General features: G+C 32.8%; 1 protein-coding gene across 2 annotated transcripts; it reads right to left on the reverse strand.

Moving 5' to 3' along the window:
- Positions 1-616: 616 nt before the first annotated feature.
- Positions 617-17252, reverse strand: LOC148600148 (ras-related protein Rab-5C-like). 2 transcript variants are annotated; one of them, XM_088556983.1, is made up of 6 exons: positions 17117-17252; positions 12510-12727; positions 10063-10214; positions 8899-9021; positions 6899-6992; positions 617-4694 (listed from the first exon to the last, which is right to left on the reverse strand). In XM_088556983.1, the coding sequence occupies exons 2-6, from the start codon at positions 12670-12672 to the stop codon at positions 4582-4584; spliced, it is 645 nt and encodes a 214-aa protein (XP_088413109.1). In that variant the 5' UTR covers positions 12673-12727; positions 17117-17252; the 3' UTR covers positions 617-4581. The 2 variants fall into 2 exon arrangements, with proteins under 2 accessions (XP_088413109.1, XP_088413108.1); XM_088556982.1 differs by lacking the exon at positions 17117-17252 and adding an exon at positions 16848-16977.
- Between the last annotated feature and the right edge of the window lie 1609 nt (positions 17253-18861).

Here is an 18861-nt window from a genome sequence, read left to right on the forward strand (position 1 = left end):
AATAACTCTAAAACTAGTCCGGATCAAATGTAAATTTTCGAATTAAAGAAAAGTCATCAAACTGAAGAACTTTAGAAAAATTACTTTTCTTCTACCTGTTACGGTTTTTGAAATGTAGGCAAAAAACTGTAATCTGATTCTTATGTTCTATTTCTCGTAACGACGTATTTTTTCACAAAACAAATCCCAAATGTCATTGGGTGCGGAGTACCCTCAAAAAGAGTCATACCGACTATCACTGATGTATTCCCAGTATTTTCAGAGACGATAATTAACAGACGATGGATGCCATGTTTTTATTGAAGTATACACTTCGTCCATGATCAATCCTATCAAGTTTCATTAAATTCTAAGCAGTTCCAGAGGGGATTTTTTTAAATAACATCAAAATGAGCAACATGCATCAAAAAGGACAATTGGGCCAACATCAGTTTCCAGATTTTCAAGAAATTTTGGCTACGTTTTTTAGGATACTCTAAGGATGAATCACACAAATTTGCTTTGAAATCTATGCAGTAATTCCAGAGGGTAAGATATTTGAGAAAATGAAAATCTGGACAATGACGACCACAAATGTCAAATTAGGTCACAAGTGCTAAATAAGGAAAGATTGAAAATGTTTCTATAGTCTCTTTATTACACTGGTTTATATCACAATTCCTTGTAATTTTACAGAAAAAATGCAATGATTGCGACTATTCCTGAAATTTTGTTGTGTAGAAATATCAAATGCTTTTACAATATATTAAGATGAAACACTGCCAATTATAATTACTGACTTATTACCCACAAAACCTTGACAGGCTACTAGTGAGCAATTAATATAATGAAAATATCTGAAGCAAATTAAACAGACCAAATTTTCTTTTTTCACCTAAAAAAAATACCAAACACAAGACAGTCATTCTTAAAACTTCAATCAATGACCACCAAAAAAAATTAAAAAATAAAAATAGACTCTAAATTTAGCATTTCAAGTTAACTGCAAGTGTTCCCTTGTACAATTTGTTTTCAAATGTATATGATATAAAAAAAATATTTTTGACCAATGAAATTACAGGATATTGTTAATGACATTTACTAAGATACATATTTCATATCAATATTTATTCTAGAGACCTCGCTTTCTGAAGAATGATATGTTGGGTGGTTACAGCTATTTCCACCTAACAAAATTACAGGAATGAATGGCCACAATTCTTACAGACAACAAACAAACGATAAAGTTTTTCTAGTAACTAGTGCAGTGTATGTCGAAATTCATCAACTTCTTGTCATATATCATTGCTAGAATATTTCTAAACAACCCAAATTATTACACTCAAACCTTATAAACTACTTTGTACTTTAGAAATGAATTTTGTTAATTAATAAACTGATTAATTCTAGAAAAAAATTGACCAAATGCTAGTAACATTAGTTACAGATGATGTTCCTAAAGTTATTTTTGAACAAACATGACCACCTAGTGACAACAACTTGTCCTATGCCGCCCTTGGCATACATTATACCAGCAAAAAAACGGAAATTATCTTGTTTAAAGTGACATCTTATTTACAATACCAGCCAAAAAACTGAAATTGTCTTCTTTAAAGTGACCTGTTATTTACTATACCAGCAAAAAACGGAAATTATCTTGCTTAAAGAGACCTGTTATTTACTATACCAGCGAAAAACGGAAATTATGCTGTTTAAAGTGACCTGTTATTCAAAAAGGTACAATGCAAACACAGCTCACCTGAATACAACAAAAAAACTGTCAAAACCAAATTTCTGTTGAACTTGAGTTTTAGGGCAAATTAAATCTGTCTAAAATGAATATATTCTTAAAATACGGTTTAGTTTAAGCACACTTCACTGACCATGTAATAAGTGTTGTTAAATTTACAGTTACCAGTCTCTGTAAAAGTCAGGCAGCAGGTGAACATTATTAAACATCATGGAATGTGTAATTTTTCATCTCTTATAATCTTAAATATCAATAGAGATAAAATATGATTTCAAAAAATTGGATTGAAAAATATTCTAATTAGATAATGGTCATTTTTATTCCCAATAATTAGTAATTACAGACAACTATATGTTCATGTTTGTAGATGTCTAATTAACATGTGTGTTTCACATTTCACAAGTTTGTCTGATTCTAATGTAAAATCAGTCTCAGTGACCACCTGTATTCAGCAATAGACTGACTTGAAAGGCTACCATTAAAACATTACTGTAAAGTAGATTCCATGTAAAAATAATAACCTGTTTATTTGGACCAACTGTCTTATGTGACCATGATTTTGCTCTCCCAGAAAGAACAGTTGAAACAGGTTTGACTGTACGTGTAATTCAAGAAAATTGCAGTATTCTAGCAAGACTATCATCTGCAATTACAACAAATAATATTTCAATTCAAAGTGTTGCAACTCTTTTCTAATTTCATTGTTATTCACAGTAATAAATACAAAAACCTAGAAACACAACACACAATACAGTAATTACAAGAAAAACTTGCAATTTTCTCACATAACACGGTTCACTCAAGCAACAATGACCTCCCGATCGCTTTTACACTTTGTTCAAAGACAAAACAATTATATATTAATTCTAAAACATCTTAGAAGTAATGTATGAGCATACATGTTCATAGAATTTCAGACAATTCATTAAGAAAGAGTGGAATTGAAGCTCTGACATCAGTGTAAGTTTTTGTAAGAATCAGGCAAAAGGGAAAAATCAGAGCCATTCATGTCAAAACCCCACTATTTCACTCAACAATGCCTTCTCTATTTGAAAAGACCATTATTTGATCATTGCATCACTGGATTTGTTCAGAAATTTTTCAATAGAATATAAGAAAAATGAAATTTTTGACAGATATCAGCCCATGAAATATTTATTGTCAGTGCTGTCATTGAAATTATAACTTAATTTACCAAAGCGATATGGAAGATTTTGTCTTGCCTCGATTCTGATAGTGCAAATAGTCAAATTGAACTTTCATTTTTTTCTTTCATACAACGTTTAACCAACTGCCTTATTCTTACAGAGACTGACACTTAGCTGGGTACAAGGCCCAGTATCCTCAATTTCTGACATACAAAATGACGTGCTTGGACCTTTGAAATTTCATTTACTTAGGTCGCGGAACTTCAAACTCTTTTTATTGACACTTCCTTATGGTCTTCATTAAATGGACCATTGTACTCAAACCTGGAAAAGTCCAGTCCTCCTTTTCACAATAATCGTAAGCGTAAGTTATGACATCATTGAAGATCAAAGTATTGTGACATCATAACTTTGACTTTTGTTTTGCAAAGAAGACTGCTGGACCTTCCACTCTTGACAGTGAATTCAAACCACTAATTAAATAATATAGAAAGTTTTCACTGCATATCACAGTCTTTGACAAAATTGACTTTTTTTCGAATAGATCACACATAAAGTGTCAACAAACAATTATACATAATTATGTGTACAGGAAAACATTTTATATGTTAACAAGTTATCAATGCAGAGTGGTAGCTCCTTTGTATACATGTATATTTACATCTTTGTAATGAAGATATAATCTGAAGAGGACACTCCTCATCAAAGCACTTACATCCGTCATATAAAGTTCACAAATGAAAATTACAAGTACAGAAGTAGTTCTTTAAAAAATAAATATTTCATATGCTTACACAATACTTCTAAGACAAACTTATATACAGATATTTTGTACACATTTCCAATTTGTGTGGTATTGGATGTAAGAAAAACAAAAACAAAAAATGTGGAGGTGGAAATAAGACTCAACACCTACAAATAAGCTCAACTCATAAATTGCCCATTCTCTCAGCTAAATTGTACCTTTAACTCAAGATAAATAGTTTTGTTTATTTCTATATTTATCCTTTTCTCAAAGTTGCCAAACAGGCACGAATCAGCTTGACAATTTAATAATATCATTTTGACTTGTTCCAAAGTTTCTCTAGAGATCTAGTTGCTCTACTTTTTTTTCGGCTCAAGTGGGCAAGCATCCATTTTCAACATAATTTTCTCATTTATTTAATGTATACATCACCATGGCAACTATGTCTCCGCAATTCAGAAGGAATAAATAGAAACGAAGCAAATTATGAACATGATCTTTAAAAATTTATCAATAACATAAGTTAACTGCATTATGCAAATTCAATACCATTAAAAAAAGGTTGAATTCTGACCATTTCAGAACTGTAAAAACACATAAAATGCATGCAAATATGACCACTTGTTTTCAATGAGGGTTCTGTTGTGTAAAGATAATTTTTCATTCGGAACTCTTCATTCAGTCTTGATAAATCCAGACAGGTAAGAATAAATACAGTGAGAGAAAAAATATGGTCCAAGAATATCCAAAGTGCTCAAATTCATTCCAGATTTATCTAGAATGGCAGAGAGGCATCCAGTTTTATCCAGTATAATCCAGATAGACAAATAACTCCATCAAATGCCTACAGTTGCCCCGATCTTAATGGTGTTCACCAACTTTGCGCGAAAAATTAAAAATGTATGTGAACTTGCTGAACATGAATGAATCACATTGTAAATAAACAACCGGAACTCTCGTTACTTGCAACACCCGCCCTCTTCCGATCGCTCTGATGTTCCATTTAAGTTTATATTTCCATGTCCTCTTGGTTGTGCAGCGCCACCACCTTCATTTTTAGGTAATTTCTTAGCTGTTGAAAAGAAAATAACATGATCTTGGTTTCAGGTCCCTACAGTAGCAGATAAAGGGGCAGGGTGCAGGAGGGTTAGCCCCCTCTTTTACTTTCATGTGTAAAATAGACAGAAAATGGCAAATAATGACCTAGCATCCCCAATTTTTTCAGAGGAACCCCCGCTGGCACCCCTTCTTTTCAAAATGTCTGGATCTGCCCCTGCACTACATATATAGAACATTGCTGATGCTCAATCCTTTTACAAGTTCACAAAATAAATATGCAAATGCAATGCGTAGAATTAATTTTTGAATAAAGTTAATTTTTAATGTTTTACAAAATTTGACAAACTAATACATGTTTAAGTATTTAAGTAGTAGTCTTTATCAGAATTATGCAAATTCTGTGACTTGTTATACACCCCCAAAAAGGCTACATATTTATATTTTTGTTACCTCGTTCTTTTATGGGTCTATATAATGAAATGCATTATTTCAATCTGTCTGTCTAAAGAGATAATTTACTTTAAAAATTCCATAGTTTCTACAGTATTTCAGTGTTATTTGCAGTGTTACCTCCCTTAATTTTGATTTCTATAGCATATTCCTTATAATTTATATCTCCTATGAACAGGGGTTATATACATGTAAAAAGCCACAATAAAATTTTAAACAAAATGTCAAAAATAAAAATATGTAGGCTTTCCAACCATAAATCATATATTGCATAATTCTTAGTGGGGACTACTTTTAAGTAGCTGTCTTTGTAAGAATCTTGCAAAATCTGACAAACTCCCAAAAAAGGCTACATATTTTAATTTTTTTAATGAATTTGTTTTATGAGTCTATATTATGAAATGTGTAATTGTTCATTCATACCCGCCTTCTCTTCGGAGATAATCCAATAGATTCTATTGTATTTGAGAGTCATTTATAAAGTTATCTCCATTAATTTTGAAATCTACAGTGCATTCTATATAATTTTATCTCATAAGAACACAGGTTATATGGAAAACCAAATGTTGATTTCTGTTCACTATGCCAATTCAAACAAAACATCAAAAATAAAAATTAGTAGGCTTTTTACCCATGAATCACAGTTTGCATGATTCTTAGCTGGAATGTTACTTAAGTGTAGACTTAAAATTGCATAGTTTATGTACTTGAATGTAACATTTCCAAGGGTTTTTTCTTTATTTGAGCACATTTATAATTTATGGCAATTTGTATTTAACTGGTACACATGTACCCCTTTTTAATCTAAATCTAGTTAGGAATCTAAATGTTGAATTATCCCTTAGTTAAATTATGCTCAACAATATGTCAAAATGTGCCTCATAATTACCATTTAACATCATACAGTCATATGGGCAGTCTTTTATGTTTTTAAAGCTATTTAAATCACCCAGAAACTTAGCTATATCAATATTGAAAGTGGTAGCAGTTTAATTCAAATTGCCATAAAATAATATGTAACTTTCATTGCTTTGTTTTTCGAGTGTTTCTAGAAAAGCAGAGGACGCTTACCCTACCAGAAACCTGGTCCATGCTCCCAGTTTATAGTGGAGTCCAAGTTGCTCATTTGCTTTTGTTAATTTGTACGTATGATTTTAGTTACTTTATGTTCTTTGTTGTGTATGTCTGTTTTCTATCTCTGGTCTTTGTCCCTGGATTACATTCTTTTGATTACCGCTATAACCTTGGTTCCCTTGATTACTCTTTGATTACCGCTATAACCTTGGTTCCCTTGATTACTCTTTGTATTGCAATTCAACTATGTCAGGATACAGATTTCTTTCTTTATTTAGACAGGGAAAAAGGAAATACCTATTGCTAAAAATATATCATTGACATTCATGGCTGTCTTCGCAGATGTTTCCATAAATAATAAACTGTTTTTTATTTAGACAGGGAAAAAGGCAATACCTATTGCTAAAAATATATCATTGACATTCATGGCTGTCTTCGCAGATGTTTCCATAAATAATAAACTGTTTTTTATTTAGACAGGGAAAAAGGCAATACCTATTGCTAAAAATATATCATTGACATTCATGGCTGTCTTCGCAGATGTTTCCATAAATAATAAACTGTTTTTTATTTAGACAGGGAAAAAGGCAATACCTATTGCTAAAAATATATCATTGACATTCATGGCTGTCTTCGCAGATGTTTCCATAAATAATAAACTGTTTTTTATTTAGACAGGGAAAAAGGCAATACCTATTGCTAAAAATATATCATTGACATTCATGGCTGTCTTCGCAGATGTTTCCATAAATAATAAACTGTTTTCCTCAGCATATGCTTGTGCCTCCTGTAAATAATAGTATAAACAACTGTTAAAAGAAAATTCTACATGAACCAAAAATTTCAGAGTGATTTAATGTATATCATGTATATTCCCTGGAGAAAAAGCCATGAATGTAAGTCTACTTTATAGTACTGGCAATTCAGAAAAAAGCGATGAATAAAAGTATACTTCATAGTACAGGTAATTAATTCTATAGTACAAGTAATTCTATAGTACAGGTAATTCAACATCTGCACCATAATAACAGTTTTAAGATATGGAACTGTATAATTAGTTATTCAAGCAATATTTGAGGGACAACTATTAAAAGTTAATTAGTCCTCATCTTCACTATAAACAACACCTAAATGTAGTATTTGTACAACAGTTAAACATATATACTTATTTGAATGAATAGGATTCTAAGGAAAGGTTGTTTTAAGCCATCTGTACAAAATAAACTTAAAAAAAAACCAAGGTCGCCAGACAGGAAGTCAATGTCACTCTCCTTTGAAATTGAATACTATGATATGGCATACCCATATAAGGTTTCTGTCAAAATATCAAGTGGTTGTGAAAAGTAGTTGCAGAAAAAACTGTAAAACAGAAGGTGTAGATTGACGAACAGACATACACCATGATCACTATACCATAAATTGGAATACAGGGTTCATATACCTTATTTGCTCCACTTTCCCAGGACTTTTCAAGGATTTTTTTTAAATATTCCATACCCAAAACCACAAATGATTACGCATCTTTTGATAAGTTTTTCAATTATTGTAAGAATATTTATGTACATATATGCCAAATGTTTTGAACACATTCAAAAAGCTGGTATGTGTTACCACGGCTTCAAACAGGAGCAAAATCTATGCTTCTTAAGTACCAGATTTACGCACATTAGACTGCTTTGACCTATAAAAAACTTAGCACTAATTTTATGAATACTTCAGCCCTTCAATATGTTTTGGCCAACGTAGTTGATGAGAACTTTAGGTTAGAGACATGTGTCCTGCGTGACGGAATTCAGTTAACCTCGATATCTTTTATGACTGTATGCTTGGAATGTCAATGTCTTTTGAACAGATTGTGCACCTGGCCTTTCCTGCACCACCTCCCCTTTGAAGCCAACTCTTGCCTTGTATTCTTCTTTTTCAACCCACTTGGGTTGAAAATTACAGTTTCTTGACATTTTGTTTTATAAGGTCATGATGTCTTCACACCGGTTAAATCTGGTTCCCTTTATGACATTCACAAACGGAAACCAGTCCCTGAACACTTACAGATTATTCCCCCTTCACTTACCTTCCCGAACGTGAGATAAAGAAGACTGTAGATTGGTTATTTCAGCACTTAAAAAAACAATATGTCATCTGAATAAAATTCCATGACTTCTCAAGGACTTTTGGCAAAAATACAGGATTCAATGACTTTTCAAGGCCTTTAATTTTCAAAATGAAATTCCACGACTTTTCAAGGATTCAAGGACCTGTACAAACCCTGAGAATATTTTAGTGGTCGTTTTATTTTGGTTTATCTGGTGCCTCTCAGGAAAGAGCCAAAACCGAACGCACCAAAAAATAATATTTGCGAAAATTTAAACAGCTAATATATCGGTGTACTGGTAGGTGTGGCCAAAAGCAAGTCATGTGACAATAGTTTAATGGTTATTTGATTGCTATCTTACTGAGTGATAACAATAATGGTCATATTAGCCAAAACTGGTTTTTTTAGGATAGAATAATAGATGACAGATGAAAAAAATTCCAAATAAAACACTTGATATTTTGAATGCACCTAAATTAAACACACCTAAATAATACATGCATATTTGGCCGGAAAACCCCAAAAATAACCTGATGCTTAAATATATCCCAAATTATGGTATACTGCCCAATTTCATAACGGGGCATGACAACCAACTTACATCAAATTCGACCATTCGTTTGTTAGCCAGATCTGATTTATTACCAGCTAGGGCGATGACAATGTTGGGACTCGCTTGTCTTTGTAACTCTTTCACCCAAGTTTTTGCTCTTCCAAATGTGTCCTGTAAAAAGCAGAGAATATAAAGGTTACATTTTGTCAACCAACTCCTTTTAACCATATCTGACCATAGTTCTCATATCTATCAATGTTGGAAACTGGTTTTGCAATACATGTACATGTAGTACTAAGTTTTCTGTTTTAAATGGAACATTCCTGGAGATGAAGGCTAAAATATGCCATAAAGTTACTTCAAAATAATTTAATTGACCACTTTCAACAATTCTTGTTTGCTAACTTCAGTGTTTTTGCATGCTACAGTCATCAGCAGATACAAGTAACATTACAGACTTTGCCATATAAATTTCTTACAACAAGTCCGAGCTCAAAAAATTTAATGAACTTATATACATGTAGTAGTCATCAGCATCTTAGCCAAATCTGCAAGCCAATCAACAATTTTACCAGCCATGGCTGTAGGGCTGGTAGTCACTTTCGAAGACTGTAACAAGTACCTGAATTTGTTTTCACAGTTTTACAGTATTTATAAAATATAACTTTGATTTTAGCAGGTCATCAATTTATAAATAGGAAACAGTCTATGTTTGGGTAATAACATTTTCGATACTCAATTTTTGGGATCACTTTGGAAGGGATTTTGTCCCTTCACTTTTTCTGTGGCCCTTGCATTTCATTAAAAGAAGTCCAATAAGCCCTTTATTGAAATGTAATCATGGCCCATGGAATTCTTAATGGCCATTCTTTTCCTTTGATTCTGGGAACATATAGTCCATTGTATTTTCTATAAAGGTAAACAAAACATTCAAGGACTCAGGATTCTCCACGAGTTTTTTAAGCATGGGACTGCCATGGTTAAAAATCACCACCAGGGGTAACTTGTTGTACCCATGATTTATGTTTACCAATAACATCAGCCTTCAATTATTTAATGCTGTTAATTCTGACTCAATTAACAACGATAAATTTACAACTCAGCCAATCTAAAAATAATTATGACATTGCCAATAAGTTTCTTGATCTAAATAAATTTTCATCCATGGAGAACCCCGAGGACTCTAGGTACGGATGTACAAAATGTACTTACTTGATTTGTGATGTCATATACCACAATGGCGGCCTGTGCACCTCTGTAGTACATGGGGGCTAGACTGTGATATCTTTCTTGACCAGCTGTGTCCCAGATTTCAAACTTTACCGTTGTGTCATCTAAACAAACTGTCTGTGTTAAAAATGCAGCTGAAATAAACAGATACAAAATATAATATCATATAAAATCAAATATAATATACAACTAATCGGAAATTCTTTGACTCCCTACAAAAACAGAAATATGCGTGATATTTAACAGACAACCAAAATATCAATACTGATCTTATCTTCATTGTAGACATGCTGTTAAATCCGAACTTTGAAACTAAAGTTTCAGGGAATCCATTGCTATTATCAATAGTAGTGGATGAATTATCTAAAGTAACAAATTGTCTTGGCATTTTTGGTAATCATTTAAATCATCAGTCTGCATCAATTTTGAACATCAATTTTTTTCCCATGTAACAAGTGGTAAACAACTTCTAAAGTAGTAATTTTTTCTGTTTTGAAAATGTCAATCCTAAGGAATCTCAGTTAACTAAAATTGGCAAAGACAATGACTATTTATATACGTGTTTTTGACCAGTTTTAACATTTTTCATTTAAAAATGTCAATACCTACATGTATATGAATATAATATTTACTTATTTATACAAATGTTTAAAATGTTGTATGAAAAAGTCCAGGTTTTTTTTATCCTCTGTCATTATTACATAACAATTCTACTGTTGACAACCATGGATATTATTTGAAAAAAATGAATAATCCATAAAAATAATATCAGTGTCGAAGAACAGTAAGATTTGTTCCACCAATGACTTAAATCTCCTAGCATTCTTGGCACAAGTAATTATATATATGCTTATTCACAGTAACTTATCCTATTTTACATGTGAAGATTTTCTGAGCAATTTTACTTTCAAATAAATTTGAAATTTTCTAATTGGAAGATTGATATGTAAAATTATCAGTGACATCAAGTTAACTTAATAACACTTAAGAAAAGTCTTGTAGCATTTTGTCAGGAGAAAGTCAAGAGTACATTTTGTAAAACCACATAAATTTATTTCACAGGAAGTGTGGTAAAAAAACCCTGTGTATGAAGTATCTGTACTTACCTGAATCAGCAATACACAATATCCCTCAACTGTTCATTACCACTGATTAACTTCAAATCTCCCTATAGAGCCTTCAGCAGTGGTAATGAACAATTGACGGACATTATATGTACATGTACATGTAGTTGATGCAGGTAAATATAGATAATGATATAAACTATTAAATAATTCACTACCATCTTATAATGTTTATTAAGTCTTGAATCCTTTCGATTACTTTCTAGAAATAAAGTCTTGGACCCTATATTCTATTCCTAATCCTGGCCTTTTTAAAATTTCCTTGGCAAAGGTCTCGGGCCTTCAAAACCACACACTGAAACTCTAACGAAGACCTTGGTTTACATCAGATGGACTTATCACTTTTAGTATGGAATTAACAAAGGTCCTGGAATTGCCATCCTTAAATGCAAATTTATATCCCTGTCGAGATTTTCAGTCTTTGTCAACATAAATGGTCAATCATTATTTTATTTTTTTGGTTAATTTACTTAAACATCAGAACTTTTATCCTACAAAATGTAGATCACAGAATAGAACCAGAGGCAGATCCAAGAGATACTCATAGAAGGGGGCTCCTGACTGGCCTAAGAGGGAGCTCAGCTCTGTCATGGCTCAGCGATTTCCTACACAATCAACCAATTTTTTCCAACCTAAGGGAGGGGGGCATTTGGGCCCTTGGATCTGCCTATGAGAACAGTTCTTATTACTTTTCATCAAACCAAAAGTTCCCTTCAAACAGGATAAAAGAATGATTGTTCGTGTTCAAAGTTATATACAAAAATAGGTCAACATTGAAATGAAAACTGTTTTTCTGTCTATCTGAAATAACCACTGTTGTGCACTTCATTTGGTGTGCATAAGACAAGATTGTTTCTTCATATAAAGTGAAAAAATATGTCACTTCCTAGCTAAAACAAGCTACTCATAGCCATATGTTACCCACAGCAACAAAAAGGTTGAAGTGTAAAGGTCCTATAACTCGAAATCTGTACAATCAAAATGATGGAGCAATATGATAGACTACAAATGGTGTCTAACAATCCAATAAAATTTTAACAAAATCTGTAAAAGCAGTTTCTGAGGAGTTGCATATTCAACTTAACCTGTATAATATGGTACTGAACAACTGCGCAAAGGGTAATGAGGATATGAAACATCGAACAATATAAAAAAAAACTCTTTAAACCAGATACTTTTTAAATCTCTTCACATGTATATCAGATAACATGTATTTTGAACCTTAGTAAACAAACCAATTTTAAACTTAAGTCTAAAAAGGGTTCAGTTTAGACAGGTTTTACTGTACACATAGACTTTTCATACCTCCAATTGTGCTTTCTTGGTATTCGTGAAATTGTCCTTTTACAAATCTTAACACCAAACTGGATTTGCCTACAGCAGACTCGCCTAACAAAACAAGTTTGAATTGACATATTTTTCCTTGTGCTTGCCCATTGGGTCTCTGGGCGCCTGGTCGGCCTGCCATGATTTTGTTTTTCTTCTTAGTCTATTATCAAGTCTTTGATCTATAAACAAATGACCTAAAAATAAAAATGATTGTAAATATTATTAATGTCTGAGTATGCAAGTCAGTTTCTGTATTCAGAACACAACATAGTACAGGGTATGAAGTTCACAATTTATGAACCCCGTCCTATCGGGCAATCTGATGAAAATTCTACTTCCCAAAATTGAAGTTTCAGAGCATGTTGAAAAATATATACATTGTAAGATTTGGTTGTCCTCGTATTTAGCAATTAGCCTGAAGCCCAGGGCTGGTAAAAACTTATTTGGGCAAGTGAAATGATGTGTCCTTTTCTTGTTTCAAGTAGTCCTCTCCAAAATTAGGGTCATGCAGGACTACCGGACTACTGTAAGTGTTTATCCCTGGCATAAGTTTACTTATCATGCTCATATATGTCTGTATTACAGTTTCACTAATTCCACACAATAGGACAACCTTTAATGTAAAAACATACACATGTACCTTTAAAGGTGATAGGTAAGGGCACAAGCTACTTGAGAATACATGTAAATCGGGCCAAATAAAAAAAAATATCTGTAATTCCAGTTGCCCGACTGATGCAAGTTTTAACCAATCCTAGAGTTTTATGCCAAAATGAAAAAAAACACTAATAAAAAACCAACCAACCCTAATTACTTGTGGTACATCCGGATTTTATTTGTTATCTTCTCTAGATCGGCCTCAGTATTAACAATAGTAAACAACAATGGCTGCACACTTGCTTCTAAACAACTGAAGGCCATGAATGAATGTCCCTTAACTCCACATGATGTACCAAGAAGGAAATGATCTCATTTATTATTATGAATAAAGTACCATAACTTCACATGATAGACCAATAAGGAAATCCTCCCATTTTTGTACGAATAAAGTTTAATAACTTTGAATCAATATTTATAAAATCATCAATAGAAAGAAACAATTCAGCAAAGTTTCAGGAAAATTGGTGGAAGTGTTTTTGAGCTGTGAAGTAGGAACAACAGACAAACAACAGTTTATCAGAATATGTCCTGTTAAAAAGGAGGAGTGTTTATAGACTGGGAGAGGTGGATTCTATTTTTGAGAAGGGAAAGGTCAGTGCGAAATGAAGAGCATGGGTTGAAAATTCTGAAAATCTGATGCCCTGGACTAGAAAATTTTAACTATAGACTTCTAATTTTCAGCAGAAAATGTCTCTTCCCCTACAGGGGTTGAAAAAAATATTCTTCAAGCCAAATCCCAGAGCTTTTTTAACCTTTTACTGTTGAACAATTTACTGGCTACTTAAATCTCATTAACTACTACAATATTGGTAGGTTGTCCTGCCCACTCCAACTACCCCAAGAATCATCATATCATGAATTACTCTTAACACAACTAGCTCAATAGCTATCCAGAAGACCATGGCTTTTTCAGTTTGGTGGGTGGTAAATATAAGAGGAGAGCAATATTAACCTCAAAAAGTTCTACTGTTGCCACAAAAGATTGAACTCTGACCAATTGGTGACAGGCCAGTGATACATGTAACTGACTTGGCTACAGAATTAATCAAGTCAATTAACTGGCTATCTACATGAACATACATGTACATGTAATTATCACAACCTATTACAATGCAGGTACATGCAGGCCATCCGAAAACACATTGGTTTAAAAAAAGTTAAAATGTACAATAGTAGACTAGCTCACTGTGGGGAGAAATTCTTACTACACAATTTTTTGTTCTCTCCTAATTAGAAAAGTTCAAGCCCAATTTTGTAGACAAACATTATTAATTCTCAAAATTGAGCTATCCTTCTACTCAGATTTGCCTGCCCCTCTTTATTAGAAATGGTAAGTTGCCTCTAAAAGAATAGTAAGCTAAGCTAAAAAATACATGTAGTAAGGAACCAGGTTTGGGCAAAAAATGCACTACAGCACCACTTTTACTTCTACCACAACCATATTTAGCAGATATTTTGGAATCTGGAAACATATTTTGGAAAAGCTTACTGGCATGATCAGCTACACTCACGATACATTCAGTAAAGAAGGTATCTGCATTCACTACTGCACAATCAGATTCAGTAATTTCATTCCGTGGGGAAAAGAAAGTTGACATCTTATGAGAGGAAGCTTGCAGTGATGCCATCTCAAGATGCTTTTTGGAGAAAACATGCTTCCGACAATTATCCTTGCTAACATGGCTTATTCTAATATAGTGCAAAATGCAAAGTGGACACCTTTGTTTGACTTTACAATGGCAGACCATAGTTCAGTATAATCTTCCTTGAACTTTGGTGACCATTGGTTCGACTTTTTTCTAACTAGTTGCTTGGAATCCTTGTCTAAATATGTTTTGACATGCTTCTTTTGTTTACTGGAAATGGCAGAAGTATGTATAGTATACGGATCATGAGACTGGATATGAAAAAAATCCAGAAATACCGAAATTTGGCAACAATCGTAATGGCGTAAGATAGCCCGAAATATCATAGCCTTACGCCAAAATCGTAAGGGTAGGCAAGTCTGTTCTACTGAATAATCATTAATTTTTGTGGGGATAAAATTTCATGGTTTTGTCTTTGAAACTGTTTTCATAGGGACAAATTTTCATGGATTCATGATGCATTGACTTTTTCACTTCTCATCAACTCGTGTTAGCTTTCAACGTAAACTGCATTGCTCCCAACCAGTCTTGAAAATGGAGATCTGAGAATCTTTTGAAAGAAGCATGTTTTGCTGCTACCACGTTTTTGATATATGTCGTTATTCATCACTTTGAATAGGATGAAATTTAGTTCTGTTATACAAGTCAGCCGTAATATATATAAAAGTCCTGTTATATTCAAGTCCAGCATTTTACTAAAACAAAAGGGTAAACAACGACTCTGTCACACTTAATGAAAAGATATTTTAAATATTCCAAGCTCATTTATTGTTTTGACATCTGGAAACATTTCATCAAGTGGATTAAATGATTAGTGACAATTGTTTATACCTTTGTAAATGATCTTCTTTATCTTTTAATTAAATGACACAGATTCAAGGACAGTTTATAGTTCTCCTGTTATTGTATATTACATGCTTTGTTGCACACACAGGTTTACTTCTGCATGTTTTGAGAAAATTTTTACTATTGATTTTATGTAAATATGTTTGATTAGGATCTTTTTTAGTATAATGGCACTTTAATTCAGCATTACTTTTATTTGAAATATACTGTATATTTGCAGCTGCATTTTCCTAGGGATTTTTTTTTCATTGAATTGTTTTATCCAAGAAATAAACATGAATAAATCCCCAACGAGCATTTCTGCTTTTTACAGTATGTTTTTCTCATTTAGAAAATAAGTTTTGGTGATTAGATTGGCAATAATTGCTTCGATCAAGACAATAGATCTACTTTCTGAATAGTACATTTCATCTTTGGAAAGCTAGGGTCAACTGTTATTCACATTTATTCTCCTGAGAAAAAGATGATTTAAGATACTTGCTAGTACTGTATGAGACTGAGAATGGAAAAAATGTTCCAGCAACCTCAGATGCCAATACGATATGGAACCCATGTTACAACTTAATAAATTTCAGTCCTTTCCTTAAATATTCTCAACAACTAGCCAGAATAATAGAGTAGTGTACAGGATTCAACAGGCCCGAAACATGATAAGTGCACATCATTTCACTAGCAAGAGTCAATTATTACTAGCCCTGGGCTTCGGGATAGTGGCTAAAGGCAAGCACTGAAATTTCTATGCTTACTAATGCAAAAATAACTGTGTAAACGTACACATAACAAGGAAAGGCTAATGTTTTGTTTGTGGCAACATAGTAGAGGAGGCATGGAGAGATGGACCTCTGAGTCTGACTTGAGGCAGCACTGACTGTAACTTTAAACTGTAAGCAGTAACAACAGGACTGTGTAGCAACTAATACTTTTAACTTGCAAGTGATACTGATAAAATCGTGGTAAGTATACAAGCTCCATTAATATCAAAGGCATAGGAATCGTTATAACAGGAGCATAGAAGGAAAGTGTCAATTTCAACGATGTAAACAAAATGTAAACACGGAAGAACGAGGCTATTTTTGGCAAGTGACAGTTATTGATTTTGACTGTTTGTCTTGTTTGAACAATTATTGTGTATAAATTTGCAATTTTTTAAATGAATTCTTACCAAATCTATGTAAATAAATAGATTAACTCTTATTTTATCGAAGGACAGTTGTGTTTAACTTGTAATTAATTCACGCAATGCCCCCTTTCTACGTAGAAACACCCTCCTTTGAGATGCAGCCGAATGACCTACTTCCGGATGCACATCCGTAAAAAAATCAAAGAACAGGAATTTCCATAAAATACATGGTAAAACTAAATATAGACACTATATTATCTCTCACATCACACAATTTGATCGAAACGTTATAGAAAAGGACGAAAACTTACAGAAATATGTTTGTTTACAGCGATGACAATATGGCGTAGTAATATTATCATATGACGAGCACCTTGATTTATCAAAATGCAACCCGTATTCATGACATCATACAGGAAGTCGTGGTTTCTTCTGCTATCTTTTTTCTTTGCATAATATTTAATCGAAAACATTTAAAGATAAAATAATGATAAAATATATAACTTCTGGTCTTTATCGTAAATTATCAATATATTTTCAACTGAAGTTCGAAAACCAGAAGAAGAAAAATCCTTGACTGGACAATACGTAGGACTTCAGTCATTCTCAGATAATTGGCACAATTAGAAAAAATAACACAAATTTGAAGTTCAGCAGTAACAAAATGTTTTGCAACCAAAATAATTTGTTATATTTAAAGATGCGAAATAATAAAATAATTACTATTGAACATGTAATCTTACAAGTGTCATGTTTGAGAATTCAACAACAGAAGGTCAGTAGACTTTCTATCTTTCTAAATAAATTCTTAATATACTTTTTCCTTTTAGGATATTGTCGCTATGAGTCATGTAACCTATACAAATCTTATCTTAAGACATAATTTCATTATCATACTTCAATCTTATAACCTATTCCAATACAATTTTGTAATACTAGATTCTGATTTCAGCTGACTGAAATATGTTCTCTTCTGTTACGGAGGTTAAATAAAGATAGCACTATCGGTTAACAGTGTTTCATTAATCCATTTATACTTGTTTGGTTTGCTTCAAAACCTAATCAAAAAATGATATTTAATCATTTGAGTGTCTTTTTTCAACATCTTGAAATTAATGTTTTCAGTATGTAATGATAACCTCCGTAACATTTTACTTGAAGTATTTGAAAGTGTATTACGATAAATTATAAAGCAAACTTTCCCATATTCAATTTTAGTAGTCCTTCCGATTGATCTTGCCTTACAAAACTCGCTGTTAAAACATTAGTTTCGTGGGAACAGGAGACAACGATACTTTGCCAGTGCTTTGGTCCACACGACATGACTACTCCTCTTTTTCTTCTGTTTCAGAGAGGGTTTGAAATTATGGACAATAGTATTTGACAGCAAAAGTGTTCGTCTTACATTTTGTTGTTTCTTTTTACCCAAGGATTTAATCTGTGCATTTGTTTTTGATCTTGGTTTCATTTCGACGAAGCTTATTTCGCTTTCCATGCTCGATTCGTCTGCAACAGCGCTAGAAGTTTCCAGACTCTGGTCACGTTGATGTTTTATTCTCTCTAATCTTTTTTCTGCAATGTCTTGTTTTTTTCTGGTAAGATCAAGATTCTTTTCTCTGAGTCCTTCATTGTCCCCGTATGCTTTTCTCAGCGATAGTCGATACGTTTAACTTAAATTCCCCCCTTTTGTTTGAAGACTATAGGCAGCTTGACAACAAACGGTGCCGATGATGATGGCCCCGGTTCCATTCCGGATTCTATAATCTTTGGTTTCGGTTTTCTTACTTTATCATAACGCCTCCTAGATTTTACCTATTGGTCTTCTCTTCTTCCATTATTCTTCTTTCAATTGAACCAAAAAAAGAATAATAAATTCTAAAGGTAAGATTGTCTAAATAATTTTAAAAAAAACCTATTAAAATAGGAACTATATTCGTATACAACGAAAAGCTAAGGGCAGATAATTGTGATCTCGTACCTGTATAGATGTATGCTACCACGCTTTTCTTTCTAACTTATGTGATTGCAAAACATGTGACGACAAGTCGAATAATAT

Source organism: Perna viridis, chromosome 13 (genome assembly GCF_037379345.1).
Source record: "Perna viridis isolate PV_CMFRI_1.1 ecotype Kerala chromosome 13, ASM3737934v1, whole genome shotgun sequence".
Taxonomy (NCBI): Eukaryota; Metazoa; Mollusca; class Bivalvia; order Mytilida; family Mytilidae; genus Perna; species Perna viridis.

Bases quoted from the DNA above. Each gene is read 5' to 3' on its own strand.
- LOC148600148 (XM_088556983.1), bottom strand. From the start codon at position 12,672: ATGGCAGGCCGACCAGGCGCCCAGAGACCCAATGGGCAAGCACAAGGA. The intron at 10,215-12,509 runs GTATGAAAAGTC...TGTTTATTTCAG, and splicing joins CCAAGAAAGCACAATTGGAG to CTGCATTTTTAACACAGACA. The intron at 9,022-10,062 runs GTAAGTACATTT...TGCTTTTTACAG, and splicing joins TATATGACATCACAAATCAA to GACACATTTGGAAGAGCAAA.